The sequence below is a fragment of the Pavona decussata genome, unplaced genomic scaffold, assembly GCF_977016875.1.
Source record: "Pavona decussata unplaced genomic scaffold, jaPavDecu1.1 SCAFFOLD_300, whole genome shotgun sequence".
Classification (NCBI taxonomy): domain Eukaryota; kingdom Metazoa; phylum Cnidaria; class Anthozoa; order Scleractinia; family Agariciidae; genus Pavona; species Pavona decussata.
This window is the reverse complement of record NW_028145697.1, coordinates 1,897,863-1,915,293: the sequence shown is the minus strand read 5'-3', so window position 1 is coordinate 1,915,293 and position 17,431 is coordinate 1,897,863. Positions and strand designations below refer to the sequence as shown.

General features: G+C 40.4%; 2 protein-coding genes across 2 annotated transcripts in view; both read right to left on the bottom strand.

Moving 5' to 3' along the window:
• Window positions 1-17,431, bottom strand: part of LOC146454560 (uncharacterized) — a 69,879-nt gene that overhangs the window by 13,995 nt on the left and 38,453 nt on the right. The window contains exons 14-17 of the mRNA XM_085095290.1: window positions 15,986-16,132; window positions 7,303-7,444; window positions 1,744-1,848; window positions 509-631 (exon numbers count right to left, since the gene is read on the bottom strand). Coding sequence (XP_084951416.1) covers window positions 509-631; window positions 1,744-1,848; window positions 7,303-7,444; window positions 15,986-16,132 — 517 coding nt within the window. The remainder of the gene's footprint in view (window positions 1-508; window positions 632-1,743; window positions 1,849-7,302; window positions 7,445-15,985; window positions 16,133-17,431) is intronic.
• On the bottom strand, window positions 6,310-6,630 carry LOC146454561 (uncharacterized). The gene has a single exon (XM_085095325.1). The coding sequence runs from the start codon at window positions 6,628-6,630 to the stop codon at window positions 6,310-6,312; it is 321 nt and encodes a 106-aa protein (XP_084951451.1).

Genomic DNA, 17,431 nt, shown 5'->3' with positions numbered 1-17,431 from the left:
AGAAGTCAATAAAAACTGACTATAGTTTGTTCTTCCCAGAAGAAATCCCTAATATTTTCTTCCCAGCGCTGTAACAGCAATTTTATGTTAGAAGAAAGGTTATTTACAGGTAAGTAAAAACTAGTGATATAATGTTCCGACGTTTCGGCGACGTCATGACGCCATTCTCAAGGAATGAATAATATAAGCGAGTTCAACCGAGTAAGATCTTAGATTAGCATAATGGAGTAATTTAAATAAATACTTTGGCGCGGATCGAATCTGTTTACTCCATTATGCTAATCTAAGATCTTACCCTGTTGAACTCGCTTGTACTATTCATTCCTTGAGAATGGCGTCATGACGTCGCCGAAACATTATATCGCTAGTTTTTACTTGCCTGTGTATTTATAAAGCATTACTAATTAGAAAGGTTATTTGTCAAATATTTGAGCAGTTTTGACCAAAATACAGCAAGATCACTGTGACAACGCCCCTTTAAGTAATCATTGCTTTATTTGTTGCTTACCTACACAGTTGCCATTCTTGCTAGTAAATCCTTGTTTACAATTGCAATTATAGGATCCATCCGTGTTGAAACAATCTGTGTTCTCTGGACAAGGATTTATGCTACTCGAACATTCATCCCTGTCTAAATAAGATAAGAGGTAAATAATATTATGTTAGAGTTAGGCAAATATATACCAGAAACTTTTGCCCTCATCTCTCACATGTAGTGGTTACAATCACAGTTACATTAATTTTGTGCTATGAAATTACGGACCTGAGAGGGTTGTAACTGCAACATCTTTTACACTGCCAGCTAATATTCAATCTTGTATGCACCATATTTGGAAAATGAATAACAAATTAACAAACCAGTCAAATTGCTTCATATTTTCATAGTGGCAATCTTTAATTAGGAAGCGTCTATCACAAATACTGTGGTTTTCGAGTAAGTCCTAGATTTTTTTAAAAATCTACAAGGAATCTAAATATATATGATCTAGAAGCAAATATTAAAAAGTGCAAACTAACATGAATTGTGATAAAATGTACTTTAAAATTCACATATAAATAATTAATTAATACGTAGAGTACTAAATAAATAGATGACTCTACCAAATTAATATTGGAATAAATAGACAAATAATAGATAAACAAATAAATAAACAAATAAAATACTAAAGCAATAAAATAAAACCTAAGTACAAAATTCAGATAATAAATTTCTTTGTATTTGGGCCCAAATATTATTGCATCATAAAAATGTTTAAAATGATACTTAATAAAACTGAATATTCACATGCTGTAAGCATGCGTTTCCAGTTTTCCTCTACTTTCGAGTTTCTAGTGTGATAAAAGCACACAACTTGCTCAACAAAGTTGTCTGAAACTCAGGAAATGTTTTAAATTTTGAAATGTTAATTGATCAGAAATCGATTACGTGGGGTTAGAGTGCTGGACGGAAGAGATGTTCCGAAGCTAATATTTTTTAAAGGATTAAACTTTGAGTTTCGAACAATTATGGTGGAGGTACTGTTAGAATATCAGACCTGTCTGCAGCATGGTATTGCTTGCAATTACAAGGAGAAAAGGCTTATAGCTGGATGTTCCAGCCAAGTGAGTCAGAACTTAACTAATAATTTTTGGACTATCGCTGTCTCTTGACTACCACCCTTGACACTATGAACTAACTCAAAAACGTAATCCCAAAACCTGGGTTCCCAGACTGTGTTCCAGCCAAATTTATTAGCTTAATACCTTGGCATATGTTACCATCTCCAGTATATCCATGACTGCAAACACAATGGTCAGGCTGGTCGTCGGTACTAATACACCTTGCATTTGACCTTTGGCGGGCATAAGCTAAAACGATTGGAAGAAAGAAGTCCCAGTCAGGATTATCTTCCAACTTTGTACCACATGGCATGTTTTATCCCATGACAACCCACTTATTTCTGTGGGTTGTCATTGGATAAAACATGTCATGCGGTACAAATTTGGACAGCAGTTACCACACGATGATAGTCGTACGATTTGATAACAGTCGCCCAATTTGTTAGTTGGCTTACATTTATTCGGCTGCAATCATGCCGTGGCCATCACTAGCTGTTTTGCCTTTTCCACAGTAAAGCACGTGTTTCAGAAATAATTCAGATTATTATTATTAAGCAAATAAACCCTTTTTCAGTTTGTTGGCATATCGGATATAATGTCCTCTTTAATGTTAGATTTGGGCAATCTTTGATAAGAGGACATTATCTTCCAAAATACCAGCCGCCTGAAAGGGTTTATTGACTAAATACCTGTGGCATCTAAGGAATTAAACATCAAGACCTTTTGCAACTATTACAACGACAAGCCAATTGTAGGATCCTGTGTTGGGCCAAGCCCTTCATCAACACCTTTACTTTAAAACTAGTTAAACTGGAAAGCAATTTGTATGCTAACTTGGGATGCAAGTGTTGCAGCGCTAGCTTTGATTGCGGATCTTGAGAGGTGAGCATTGCCTTAGCTCTAAAGAGTCTCGTGTAGTTCAGTGGTAGAGCATCTGAACTAGTAATCGGAAAGTCTTAGGTTCGACTCCTGATAGGAGCACTCAGATTTTTTTCCAAGTATGCCTGTGTCATTTACTGATTAATACATCATTCTCAAAAAAAAATGTATTTCCTCATGCTATTTGACTCTCTTGTTTTTTTACTTACTCGAAGGCAAAGCGACTGACACAAAGATTTTTTATTATAACCGAACGATGGTTAAACTTAACTAAACTTGAATAATAAGCAGTTAGCAGTTCACATATTCTGCATGCATTCATAGCTTAATTATTCCGAGTAGCTCACACATTCTGCACGCATCTAGTATTACAAAATCCCGCTTTCTTAATAATAATAATAAGAAAATATCAACTGAAAGTTCCGAAAATTTTTTTTAGTGTTCCTTCAGCTGCACTTCTTCGAACAGTCTTTTTGGTGGTCTAACAGTTCGTCGTGGTCTAAAGGCTGCAATGCTGGGATGGGTGTGGTCTTGCGCACACTGCATTGGCAATGTCTGGCTGACGGTTTTCGTCAGTGGTGATGCTGACACAACTGATTCTGCTGGAAGGACAGGCTCCCCTATTAGCTCTCCTGGTTTGTGGCTCTGAATTGCAGGACGCAAGTGTCGACAGTTTCTGTAATACTTCGCTCCAGATTCAGTCTGCACTTGATAACGTCTGGGTGACCTGTCCGTGGGTTGCTGAATCACTGTGGCTTTCTGCCAGACTGGCTTATTAGGATCCAGTTGCACGGGAACATTCTGATATTGCTTTAGACCCTGAAGCTGCTTGGCGTTCTGATTGTAGTAGACCACTTGGGTCTGTTTCTGTGCTATCTGCACTACTCTGCTCTTCTCCAGATTAGGATGTAGATGTTGATGAATGGGCAGCAGTACTCTATACTTGCGATGGGTGAGCAGTGCTGTTTGCCTTAGTTGACCCAGTCTGATTGGTGTGGATCTGTAGATCAGCACTGCAAGATGTGGTTTAGAACCTGACTCTTCTGCCTTTTTCATGATGTTCTTTGCCATTTTGACCATAGCTTCAATGAAACCATTCAACCGAGGGTACTTTGCACTTGAGTGCTGCACCTGGAAGCTGTATTGAACAGCGAATGTTCTGAACTCCTCAGATGCATATTCAGTTGCTAGATCTGTGTACACTACTGCTGGAATCCCATATTCTGCAAATATTGTATTGAGGAGATCAATTACGTGAACTGATGTCTGATTAGACAGTTTCTTCACAATAGGAAATTTGCTGAAATAATCTGCAACCAGTACATTGTAGGTACTGGTGGAAATGGTGTTCAAATATGTCTATTCCGAGCTTGACCCATGGCATGCTGGGCACGTCATGCGGTATAAAGGGTTCCTTCTGTTGAGCTGGTTTGTGTTTCTGGCAAATGTCACATGCTTTCACTACATTTCTGGTGTCATCCGAGATTCCTGGTCAAAACTCGCATGCTCTTAGTAGAGTTTTCTCCCCTTCTAAGTGCCCTGCGTGAAGATGTCTCAGATACTCTGCTCTCTGCAATGTGGGTATTACTAAGTGGTGAGCTTTGAATACCAGTCCGTCTTTGATTGCTAGCTGTCCGTGATTATTCCAGTAATGCTGTACTGGTTCTGGAAGTTGACGCTTTTGAAATGGCCAACAATGGAAGATGTAATGTCATAGCTAACTCAGAGTTGGATCTGCAGTGGTGGCAATTCTGGCTCTATCCAGGCAGTGGATGCACTGGAATTGCATCCATCTGCATTGCATCCTGAGGTTCTGGACTGAGTGGATCAACTTTACTCAATGCATCTGCTATTGAGTTGTCCTTTCCCCTGATGTACTCTAACTGAATCTCGTATCTTGCAAGCCTCAAGAGTAGCCTTTGAAGTCTTGGGTTTGCTGTAGCAATTTGCCTCTTCCATTCATCTTCAGTGGTTTGTGTTCTGTTTGAACTCTAACTGGTTCACCATACACATGGTTGTGCGGTCTCTCCATGGCTAATACCACTCCTAACAGTTCCCTCTCAAAGTTAGAATAGCGCTCCTCAGCAAGAGTTCAGGATACGTAGATCACAGGTCTTTCTTCTTGTAGCAACACGGCACCCAATCCTTTCAACGAGGCATCCGTCTGAATAACATGATTAGACTTAGGGTTGAAATACGCGAGAACTGGAGTCTTGGTGAGCTCTTCTTTGATGGCATCAAATGCATCTTGATGGGTGGAGTCCCAAGTCCATTCCACATCTTCTCTTAGTAGTGGCTTGAGCCGCTCGGAGAGTTTCATTATCACTTATCGCGCTTCAGATAATTAACCATGTCTTGGAAACTCCGAAGACCCTTTCTGCCTTTTGGTGCACTCATCTGCTTTATGGCCTCTGCTTTTCTGTCATCAATCTTCATTCCTTTGGTGTCGGTGTGTGTCCAAAGAATTCACATTTAGTGCTCTTAAACTGAAGTTTCTTTAGATTGAACTTTATGCCATTCCTCCTTGTTGTCTCAAGTAGCCTGAGCACGTTCACATCGTGATCCTTACAATCTACACCCCTTGTTAGGACGTCATCAACACATCCAGTGATTCCTTTTACTTCTTGTAGGACAGAATCTAGTCTCTCTTGGAAGACGTCTGAGCTGACTTCCAGGCCAAAAGGAAGTCTGAGCGACTTGTATTTTCCCCAAGGGGTTATTGAAGGTTGTCAAAAGTAAGCTCTCGGAATCCAATTCCACCATCCAATAGCCCGACTTGATGTCAATGATTGTGAAATACCTTGAATCATGGAGTTCAGCACTAACTTCGTCAATTGTCTTGAAGTAGTACTGGTTCCTCTTGATACTCTTATTGAGGTTTTTTGGATCTAGACAGAGTCGAATCGATCCATCTGGTTTAGCAACAGGCACAATGCTATTGATCCAGTCCTTGTGTCTCGCAACTGGTGGGTTAATGCCTAAGCCACATAATCTTTCTAGCCCATCTTTATAGGCCTTTTTATTCTTTTCCAGCACTGCCCGGGGTGGGTGTTGTACAGGTAGAGCATCAGGTTTGAGTTTAAAGTGGTATTTCCCACCTGGCAGTTTACCAATCCCTTTTAACACATCTTTAAATTCTGACAACACATACTCCTTAGTAATAAGTAAACAGTGTCTCTTTCCATTCAGAGTAACTGCATCATTCATTACTTCACATGTGAGCGTTTTACCTTCATCTAAGTTTGGACGTAGAGCATTCACACTTGTATGGACTTGTGGAACACGGGTTAATGCAGGTGGGAAGTCAATGTAACCAACTTGTTGCGCTGTTGCTCTACCTAGGATAAGATATCCTCGAGCGCTGGTCACCTGACAAGTTGCCATCTGTGGCTGCTTATTGCTGATGTGGATGGTAATTGTACACGCTCCAAGATTTGCTATCGGAGATTTTCCGTATCCAAAGATTTGTACTGGAGTTGGCATCACTGTTCATGTATAAAGGCATTACGCTGCATCCCGCACCTGTGCCGATTTCAGACTCAACTTGGTGGATGGGTCCTTCACTTGCTGACTGACTTGGGAACTGTTGGGGCGGTTCAAAAGGCGTGTAGTAGCCTGAATACAGGTTGAATCGAGGCTGGCTATTTTAGTCCACTGGTTGTGTCTGCAAGCCATGTACTTGAGTTTAGTTGAATTATCTGTTCTTGCCTGGTTTTGCACGCTTGCTTTTGCAACACTTCTGGTAGTGCCCCTTTTCACCACAGCTGGGACACGCTAATACTTTGCTGGACACTTAGACTTGGAAGAGCTGGCCTCAGTTGTCCGGCAACATTAACAGTCTTGCCACTTCATTCCATCCTTGTCTTGGAAAGTGTCATTTTGTTCGTGTGCCTTTCTTGATTTTCCATCTTCTCTGTACTTTTCTTGTAGCTTGTGAATCTTAGTTGACCCTTGTTGTATGGCTGTGGCTGCTGCTGATGCTGTGCTGAGAGTCTGCATAGTCAATCTTTGACAATCGCTATTGTAGATGTCGGTGGCAATCTCAATGAGGTATCTTGGTTCTCTTCCTAACACTTCTGATACACCATTGGATTTTTGAGTCCAAGGAGAGTTGCATTCCTGAGAGCCATGTCTTTGATATCCTCTGGCCATTCGCACGCATCAATAATTTGTCTGCAATTTTCAATGTACTCAACTCAGGTCTCCTTGTGTTAACACCTTGTATTGAGTAGCTGCCACAAGTTTGCTTCCCCCCGGTTTGCAGTGCTCCTCCAATTTCTTGAGATGCTTTGCCCATTTCTTGAGCTCAGCTTCGACAAACATCGCCTTGTCGAGAATATTTTGACTGCACTATCCTGACCACTGGTAGATACAGAAGCATGTGAATTCTGGATCTGCTTAAGTCATCTTTAAATCTTTGCATAAGACAGAAACTGTTTTCTTCCATTCTAGGAAATGCCATGTAGTTTCCCATCGCTTGTCCAGTCGAGAATCGGTCCTTTTGTGAGCACTGCCATAGCCATTGAATTTCGCTTACGTCACTTAGGCTCTGAATTAACTTCAAAGCTGGATTTTTTGGTCCTGACACCATGTTTTCTCATTCTATTTGACTCTCTTGTTTTTCTACTTACTCGAACACAAAGCGACTGACACAAAGATTTTTTATTATAACCGAACGAAGGTTAAACTCAACTGAACTTGAATAATAATTAATGGCTTAAATACCCTAGAGGTTCAAACATTCTGCATGCATTCATAGCTTAACTATTCCAAGTGGTTCACAAATTCTGCACAAATCTAGTATAATTACAACAATATACTTACCAGCCAGCCAGCCATAAATTTCTACTCTCATGCAAATTTTGTTCTTCCAGCTTTGGGGTTGAAAGCGCAAATAACGCGTCAAAAGGGGAACTGTGAAGAAGTGAAGAACTACAGTGTGTCTGTCATAATTACCTGTAAAGAGCTAGAAACATAATAACTCCAGTTAGAACAGTTTTCAGTTGAGTCATATACATTTGCTGTATATGTGTTAACATTTACATCATACTTTACTACACTCGTGATTGATCTCACCAAGCTTTTTGGGTGATAAACCTAACACTAATTTTGCAACCAATGTTATAATTACGGTTGATTTCATCATTACGCGACATTCAAAATCTAAACTAGCTTGGCAAAGGCCTTCCACCAATCAAACGAGTCATATCTTGTAAGGAAGGAGTTAGCTCACTCACTGTTCGTTAGAATTACAGTAAACTTCTTGGGCCTAATTTTTGAAAAAACAATTCCAAGGGAGGATTCAGGAACAATCAGCTAAATGGTGATTGCCAAAAATAATTGGTCCTTCAAATAGGAAAACAAATTATATAGACTATGACGCTTTGATTCAAGATCAACTTAACAGAGACTACACAATTTAACTTCAACAATTCTTGAAGTAAAGTACTTTAAATAATCGGTTATAAGAGCTATATAAATAACTAAAGAAACTGACAATGAATATTTTTGAGGTTACATGTATGCTGTCAAACCTTTTCATTTTGTCAGGATCTAACAATAATATTAATATAGGGACCACTTAGCACTACAATATTTCAACGCAACAACACTCGCCAAGTTGGCGACATTTGTGACAATTTGGAGAGCAAAACAGACGTAGCTTGGAGCGAAGTGTGATTCTTGAGTCTCAAAACATTTACTACGTGACCTTCGTGTTTTTTTCAGGGAATTTGTTAAAGCTTTTTTCTGATCTGTCACAGTCTAAAGAGCTTCTTAGAATTTAAGGAAAAAAATTATAGCCTAAAGTTTAGTCTAAACTGAACCACCGGACTGGATTGTGCTACATGAAGACTTGACCGCCGTGACATACATGTATATATACAATTTAAGTATGGGTAAATGCTCAGTGCGGGCTATTGACTCCCTTCTTGTGCTCAGAGAACCTATCATTTCAACTTTATACAGGTATTTACGATGAAATCATCCAAAAGCGTAAAAAAAAACCCTTCAACATAAATACGAAGTAGCACCTACAGCTGTAGCGCACACTTTACTTAAAACATGCCATGATGATAAAGAATGCGTGAAGTTTGCATTCCTTTTCAGTAACCTTATCTACATCTAGCTTTTGTGATCAAAAATTCGATTTTCTATTCCACGTGGGACTACACCAATTTAATACAGCATTCAGAGTAGGATCATTCAGAGTGGGTTTCTGTTCCCTTCAGTGAAAACATATCTCGTGCTAAATGGTACGTCTTTGCTTAGAATAAACGTGTTCTTTTTTTTCCTGATTTTTGTTTGAATTCAGAACAGCCTACAAATAAATTGAAGCCACACTGTAGCCTAATTGGTCCATGGGGACTAACTCAGCTTCTATAACAGGAAGTAACAACGAATTATTGAATTTGTTGAAAGAAAATTTAAGATTGAAGAACTAATAGCTGCTAAGGACAATAAGATAAAGATGCTCTGGACTATACGGAAGCCCTGTTTTGAAAAAAAAAATTAAATATTTTTCTTGTAAATTCAGGTTAATTTATTAGAAGGGGCAATAAGTTCATGAGCTTAAGTATATCAAACTGAATGGGAATACCCTATTATAGGAAATTAACGATGCATGTTATTAACGCAAATTTGAAAAATTCGTGTTAATTTTATGAATCTTAATCTACGTCATTGTTAATTAAAATCACTCTATTTTACAGCATCATTATTTAAAGACACCTTTATTTCCCACAAAGTTACGTGCCATCTAACTCTCTGTCAGAGTCAGTTGATGCATTGTCATTCAATATTGATTTAAAATGTCTTTAGATTCGTCAATGTAACAATCGTTATCTCCAAGGGGATAGTTCACTTTGCCTCTCTATCTTCCCATTTTACAGACACCTCAATAGGTATTACCAGACCGCCTTGAATAAGCGAAGATGACTTGTATATAATGGATTTCGTAGAACGTCGGTACAAGTTCTCAAATGAAAACGGACTGCCAGCATCTAAGATCAGATTTTAATCCACCCGCTCACACAGAGCATTACATGACAACAACTCGACCATTAACTCGCACCTCGCTTATGAATATATTACAATCATAATAGCTTAATCCTGATTGGACAATAATGGTGCATAATCATGCTTGAACACTACATCCCTCCTTTTCTTAAACGAAACCTAATCAATGCTACGCATCAGGGCTACAAAGAAAAAAAAAACGAAAGCTTTATAAACAAAACAAAACAAAATCTAGCTTAGCAGTCACGATATAAGCGGAATAAACACTTAATGACATAACATTGTCCTTGAACTGCAAACTAATTCCTTAACGATAAAACAAAGTCATTGAACCACGAAGGTCTTTGAACTTGGTGAGTAGACCTACGAACAACAATAGGGCGGACATCTGGTTCTGGCAGTTTACATCCATTTTGCCCTTCATCTCGTCCATTGTCTCTTTCTGCTGGCTCTGGATCCTGTTTGTGTCCCTCACGATCAGCTGTTTCTGCTGGCCCTGGCTCCTGTCTATTTCCTTCACGATCAGCTGAGCAACCGTCATCACTGGATACGAATGCGGACGCACCTTCCGGTACATTGTATTTCTTGATAAACGCTGTGTTGCGCTTGAACTCCACTTCCACGTCATTCCTGACAGTTACCTCACTTCCGGTCTTCTGAATGACTTGCAAGTGCTTCCTTTTCAGTCTGACTGTAACGACATTCGACGTCAGACAAGCTTCTGGACGCATAGGAAATGACTCTCCACACACCTCCCTGCTGTTGGGTCAGAACTGCCCCTAACCTCACTGGGGACGCATCAGCAACAATTCTTGTCCTGCAGCCCACCTGATAATAAGCCAGTGTCTTGGCTTGTGTAATCAGCTTCTTCAATTCTTAAAATGATCTCTACTGTTCCGCACCCCACTTGAACGTAACGCCCTTCCTGGTTAACTCCTAAATGGGCTTGGCTATGGATGCTAGGTCTGGCATGAACTTCGCTGAATACTGGACCAAACCCATAAAAGATCGAACTTCACTTGCGTCCTTGGGAGGTCTTGCGTCTTTAATAGCTGTCACTTTCTCTTCACTTGGATTAATTCCGTTACTTGTCAGTTCATGACCGAAGAACGTGAGCTTTGTCAGTCTAAACTGACACTTGTCCCCATTCACAGTCAGTTTCACTTCACTCAGCCTGCCAAGCACTGCAAACAAACGTACATCATGCTCCTCTATGTCCTTGCCATGAACAATGAGATCGTCAGCAATGTTTGCAACCCCCGCACAACCCTTCAACACATCTCAGATAATTTGTTGGTATTTCTCCGGTGCTGATGTCACACCAAACATTACCTGCTTGTATCGGTAAAGCCCGCGATGCTTGACAAACGTTGTGACGTGTCGACTCTCTTCACTCAGCAGAATCTGATGAAAGCCCCACTTGAGATCAATTTTGCTGAAGACGGTACTTCCGTTTAAATCATGTAGAAGCTCCTCCACCAATGGAATCGGATGCCGTTCTCGAACAATTGCCTCATTTGCATGGCGCATGTCCACGCAGACCCTCACGTCTCCATCTCCCTTAGGCACAACTACCAAAGGTGAAACCCATCCCGACGGCCCCTCTGGTACTTCTTCTATTATGTCCAGCTCCAGTAGTTCGTCAAGCTTCTTATTAACCTTTTCCCACAAACCGAACGGAATTCTACGGACATGCTGTGCTACAGGTTTCACAGTGTCCTCAATGTGCAGTTCCTGCTCATACCCCTTCAAGAGACCAATGCCTGAAAACAAACTGCTGTATCTCTCACAGATATCACACTCCGCTCGCCCGCTCAAATTGTTTGCCTGGAAAGGACCGATCCATGACCTAACAGCGTTCGCCCGTTGCCCTTGACAACCATCACTGCTGCCCGAGAGCATAACATCTACAGTGAAAGTGCCCAGAGTTGGTAATGGTTCTGTGCCACCATAAGCGAAAAGTGCCTTAGCTGACTTGCGAAACTTGCACCTGATTCCTCTCTGCTTCAACAAGTCCCAGGTTTGCTGGCTCATCACATTGCAAGTAGCTCCTGAATCGATAAGGACATCTGCTAAATCCACTCCTCCGATGATCAGAGTTACCAAACCACTATCCTGTTTCACTTGGTAAATACACTGTTCTACCAAGAATGCATACTCAGGACTCTGCTGAACTGGTCTGGTAAATTGTTCACCATCATCTCCGCCAACCACTTGGTTTGTTTCTCTTACTCTACCAGGTTTAAATCTTCCGTGACACTTGTAGATGACTTGATCGCGAATATAGTCGTCCTCGTTATCCCTGAAATCACAGCTAGCTGCGCGTTGGCAAAGTCTGCAAACGAACTGATCAACCGTTTCGCTCATTTCCTGTGCAATCTGTCTGAACAAATGTCTCTCAAAAGAAACGTCTGCCTTTGGGACAAAGTAATCATCTAGTACTTTCATCGTGGCCTCGAAAGTAGTTATCTCCTCCTTGCTGACCAGTGTAAAATAGAGCTTGTTTTTGTGCGTCATTTGTAACTCCCTTTCCAGTGAGATATAACTTAAGCAAACGCTTCCACTTCCTCCACCGTTGACTTAAACCGTGCGGATCACCTTTCGTATCGAACGACACCAACGAACCGACATCCAACGAAATCATTACCGAAGAACCACTCGACTCTGTTCTGCTACTTGATTCCGATTCACCACCCAGCATCTTTTAACTTCTTAACTGTTAAATTACTGACCCGTTGATTCTCAAATCCTTGAATTAAAAATCCTTGTCGCCAATGTAGAACGCCGGTAGAAGTTCTCAAATCAAAACGGAACGCCAGCATCTATGACCAGTATTTTAATTCACCCGCTTACACAGAACATTTCATGACAACAACTTGACCATTAACTCCCACCTCGCTTATGAATATATTACAATCATAATAGCTTAATCCTGATTAGACAATAATGGTGCATAATCATGCTTGAACACTACAGATTTGACCTCACCTCTCATGTCAGCTCCTCTCTGCAGTGCATACAAGATATATGGGCTAAGCTCTATTGGGATATGCCCGACAGTAGAAGGGAATGGGGTTCCTGGCAATATTGTTTGCCCAGTGACTGCAAAGCGGTCATGTTTATTGTCTTTCTCTTGCTTAAACGCAAGCTGTTGCTTCAAAAATTAATGGTTTCCAGCTTGTGCGATAGATGTGATAACCTCTTTAAACCAGTGATGAGTTCGTATTAATTAAATACATGTAAACATAACTTTTTGAAACTTCGCATTAATTTTATAACACGTAGATTTTGTTCGCGGTGTTAAAATGCTTCGTTATATTCCTATAATAAGGTACAAAAAAATACCTACTTGAGACGTAGTATTCAGTTGCAGTTGTTGTGGTAATGTAAAATGTAAGTAGTTAGTGTAGTTAGTTGTTTTAAGTGTTGTGAGTGAAGTTGTAGCTCAATTAAAAAAAAAAAAAACGAATTATTACTAATCCCCACTGGATAGGATACCACTCCTTAGACAACAACTGTTGTTATTGTGAAAAAGAACGTGATTTGACGGTTGCTAATTCGAACTTTAATGTATGCACACTGACATTACTTCACAGGAATATTTAATTAAGCTTCCCATTGGTGATAGTGAATTTTCTTTTGTTATTGAAACTATTGTATTTTCGTTTGAATTTAAGTTTAAATAGCTTATGCTGTTGTATTCTTTTTGTGTGTAACTGTAACCCTCGGTAATAAACGAAGAGTATAGTTTAGCGTTGCGAATATTTTCAGGTTATGGGCCCAGCACGTTGTTGTTGATGTTGTCAACTGGTTTAGTTGAGTCGTGCTTGAGCTGAACAATGCCTGTGGTTTTTGGATTTGTAAGTAGGATTTTGAATTTATGACGAGTTCGATTTCAAGTTTGCTGTTTGGGTGAGTCATGGAGGAGAAGTGGTCGATCGAGAAACTTGACGGGAGTAACTGGAACACTTGGAAATTTCAGATGAAACATTTGCTTATGGCGAAAGGATTATGGAGTCTTGTGGATGGTTCAGAAGTCCTTGCAAGCGGCGCGTCAGCAGCGGTGGAGGCACTTTTCCAGTCGCGGTTACACAAAGCGTTCTCGACAATTGTATTGGCGATTAACAGTGCTCAGCTTTACTTGGTCACTTCGTGTGAAGAACCCAAGCAAGCCTGGGATGCCTTGAAAAACCACTTCGAGCGAGAGACTCTCGCGAACAAATTGCTTCTGAAAAAACAGTATTTTCGCTCGGAGATGAAAGAAGGCACATCAGTTGATCAACATTTAAAGCACATGAAGGATATTACTGATAAACTTGCGGCGATTGGGGCGCCTATTTCTGAAGAGGATCAAGTTGTGACTTTGTTAGGAAGTTTACCGAGAAGTTTTGCGACCCTTGTCACCGCCATTGAAGCTAGGATGGATGGTGTTAGCCTGGATTATGTTCAGCAAGCACTCATACACGAAGAAATGAAGCAATCTGAGCTGTCCAGTCAGTTGAGCGGAGCTGAGTCAGCACTGGCGGGGGCCTTTAAGAAAAATATGCCACGCGATCGACCAACATGTTATGGATGCGGTAATGTGGGTCATATTCAACGTTATTGTCCAAACGATCCACCCACATGTTTTGGATGTGGTGATCTCGGTCATATTCACGTTTGCAGTCCAGCATGATTTCCTGATTCATCAGATGGACGTTAAGACAGCTTTCCTTAATGGCAAACTTGATGAAGAAATTTACATGCAGCAACCGGAAGGATACTTAAAACCCGGAGAAGAGCATCTGGTGTGCAAGCTAGAGAAGTCGCTGTATGGATTAAAGCAGTCGTCCCGATGTTGGAATAAGGCTTTCAGAGAAGGTGTTGAGAAGATTGGTTTCACACAAGCCTCAGCAGATCCCTGTGTGTTTATCAGAAAGGAAGATACGCTCACAATCATCGCAATTCACGTTGATGATCTGATGATACTAGCGGAAAACATTTTGGAGATGCAAAGACTTAAGGACAGCTTGAAGTTGCAGTTTAAGATGAAGGATATGGGGGAGCTGCATTACTATTTGGGAGTTTGCATCGTTCAAGACAAGGAAGGGAAGCAAGTCTACATTCATCAAGGGCAGTACATCGAAAAGATGCTCAAGAAGTTTGGGCAAACAGAAGCGAAATCGGTGTCCACACCTGCTGATTTGAACGTCAAGCTGCAAAAGGAAGATGGTGTTAGCAGACCAGTCGATACGATCTCGTACCAGTCCATTGTTGGGAGCCTACTTTATGCTGCAATCACAACTCGTCCAGACATCGCCCAAGCAGTGGGAGTTGTGACGAAGTTCTGTGCAAATCCTACACAAAGTCACTTAACTGCTGCAAAACGGATTCTTAGATATCTGAAAGGAACTGGATATCTTGGCCTGAGTTACAAGAAGTGTGCTGATGGAAACCTGATTGGTTACTCAGATGCTGATTGGGCGGGTGATGTGGATGACCGCCACTCCACTACAGGAAACGTGTTTTTATTTGCTAAGGGCACAGTGAGCTGGCTGAGCAAGAAACAGGCTACCGTTGCGCTGTCGACAACAGAAGCCGAGTATGTGGCGCTGAGTACGGCCACCCAGGAAGCAATTTGGCTTCGAAGGTTGCTCACAGATGTAGGAGGACCTCTGGAGGAACCCATCGTAATTAATGAAGACAACCAAGGAGCTATTGCAATGGCAAAGAATCCTGTGGGTCATGCTAGGACCAAGCACATTGATATACGCTATCATTTTGTTCACGAAGGAGTGCAAAACGGAGCGATCTTTTTGATCATGTGGCCACTGATGAGATGATTGCGGACATTCTGACGAAGCCGTTACCTAAGCATCCCTTCGAGAAGCTTGTTATCGGACTTGGAATGAAAACTGTCAAATAAGCAACGTCAAAAGTGGGAGTGTTGTTATTGTGAAAAAGAACGTGATTTGACGGTTGCTAATTCGAACTTTAATGTATGCACACTGACATTACTTCACAGGAATATTTAATTAAGCTTCCCATTGGTGATAGTGAATTTTCTTTTGTTATTGAAACTATTGTATTTTCGTTTGAATTTAAGTTTAAATAGCTTATGCTGTTGTATTCTTTTTGTGTGTAACTGTAACCCTTGGTAATAAACGAAGAGTATAGTTTAGCGTTGCAAATATTTTCAACAACATGGCAACACAAAGACCAACTTAGTCTCTTTTATTAATAATCATTTTGTTTGAACGTTATATTTGATCATAGTTAATTAAAGGCAATGGTTATGAAACCTGACAACCATCTATGTTATATATTTTTGTTTGCCTTCTTGCAACTGACCAATCGAAACGTTTTTGTTAAGATATTTTAAAAACTGTGGTGTGAACGTTAAAACAAAGGATTCTGCAGGGTGACGGCCGTTCCAACATAAATTGCAGCACTATTGTTTTCACGGCAAGGTTTTCTAACCAGTCCCTCAATTAACTATGATTTGATCAACCTGTTTGGAAGCATGTATTCCAGTGTAGTCAGCCCATGAACGCCCATCATAACTGGAAGCCAGAGTGAAGTACAAAACCCAGTTGTCATAATACTTCTGTCCCTGAGTTGATACACCGGCTACAATAGCTTCATTCACAAGATCAACCTGACAATGAACAAAGATATGCTTTCCTATTATTTGGGAAGAAAGGATTGACTAAAAAAATAGTTGGCGTAATATTGGACTTCAATCTGCCACTTAGTCCATTTGGCACCTTCCTGACTCTAAAAAACCTTCCAGCCTCCACAAATATGAATCAACTTTGGACAAACCAAATTATACTAATTATACTAGCCGTGTCTGGTCTTACTACCGTGATTTGAGTGGTTTATAGTTAAGGTTACCCGGGACCTTCAGAGGTGTCTCTCATTTAAGCGATGTAGCACCTCAAGTTTAAACTGTAGATACCTAAACCCCTATATCAAATTAAAGCTTATAGAGCTGACTATCAAACCATACCAAGAATTTTGAAATAAAATAAATTGTCGAATTTTTCACCGCCCGTCCGAATCACCTTTTTAAAGCTACAAGTCAAAGTTAATTTTGTTTTTTGCAAATTTAATTTGCTCTTCAGTTTCCGGACCCAAAGCGCTAAAAAACGTGTCTGCATTTTGCCATATTCAATCGCAGTTAAAAGTTATAGAGCATTTTCGAAATAGGATGAAAAAAATGTGGAGTAATCGTACAAAAATCGCTCTCGGAGAAAAAATTCGCAGACACGTTTTTGTTTTTTATATGTTAAACTAGCTACTGTCCAAATTTGAAGGCAAACGAACAAATTCCTTTTGAGTTTTAGCTCTTTGAAGTGGCTCCTCCAAGTGACAAAAATTGATTCGAGAAAACAGCGCTAAAAATTCGGCAATTCATTTTATTTCAAAATTCTTGGTTTAGTTGGATAGCCAGCTCTATAAGCTTTAATTTGATATAGGGGTTCAGGTATCTACAGTTTAAACCGGATGCGCTACATCGCTTGGACGCGAGACACCTCTGTAGACACTTCTGAAGGTACCGGGTAACCTTAAGGGACTATCATGACATCTTGAAGACCTTTTACAGCTAAGCTAGTTGGCCACGTTTGTTCTTTGAAAGGACTTTCAAGATTTTTTTTTTTGAGTGACAGCCATATTGGATAAGTAAAGTGACCAAAACAGAATTCCAATGACATACGCTTCAGACACAGAAATCTGCTAGTAGTTGTTCACCTTGATACGTTTCACTCCTCACCCTCTAGTAGTTTTACAGCTATACTAATAGCATAAACAAGAAGGCTGTACATAGTGTTAAGCATGCCAATATGCCAATAACGGGGGAGAAAGAGACAAGTCACCAAAGGGAGTTGGATACTTTGAACATTGACTGAGCTACAAGAAGACTCCGGTGAGCTGGGTCATTTACTAGGTTTGT

What these genes read in the sequence shown, in the direction of transcription:
- LOC146454561 (XM_085095325.1), bottom strand. Translation starts at nt 6,630, where the DNA reads ATGGCCAGAGGATATCAAAGACATGGCTCTCAGGAATGCAACTCTCCT.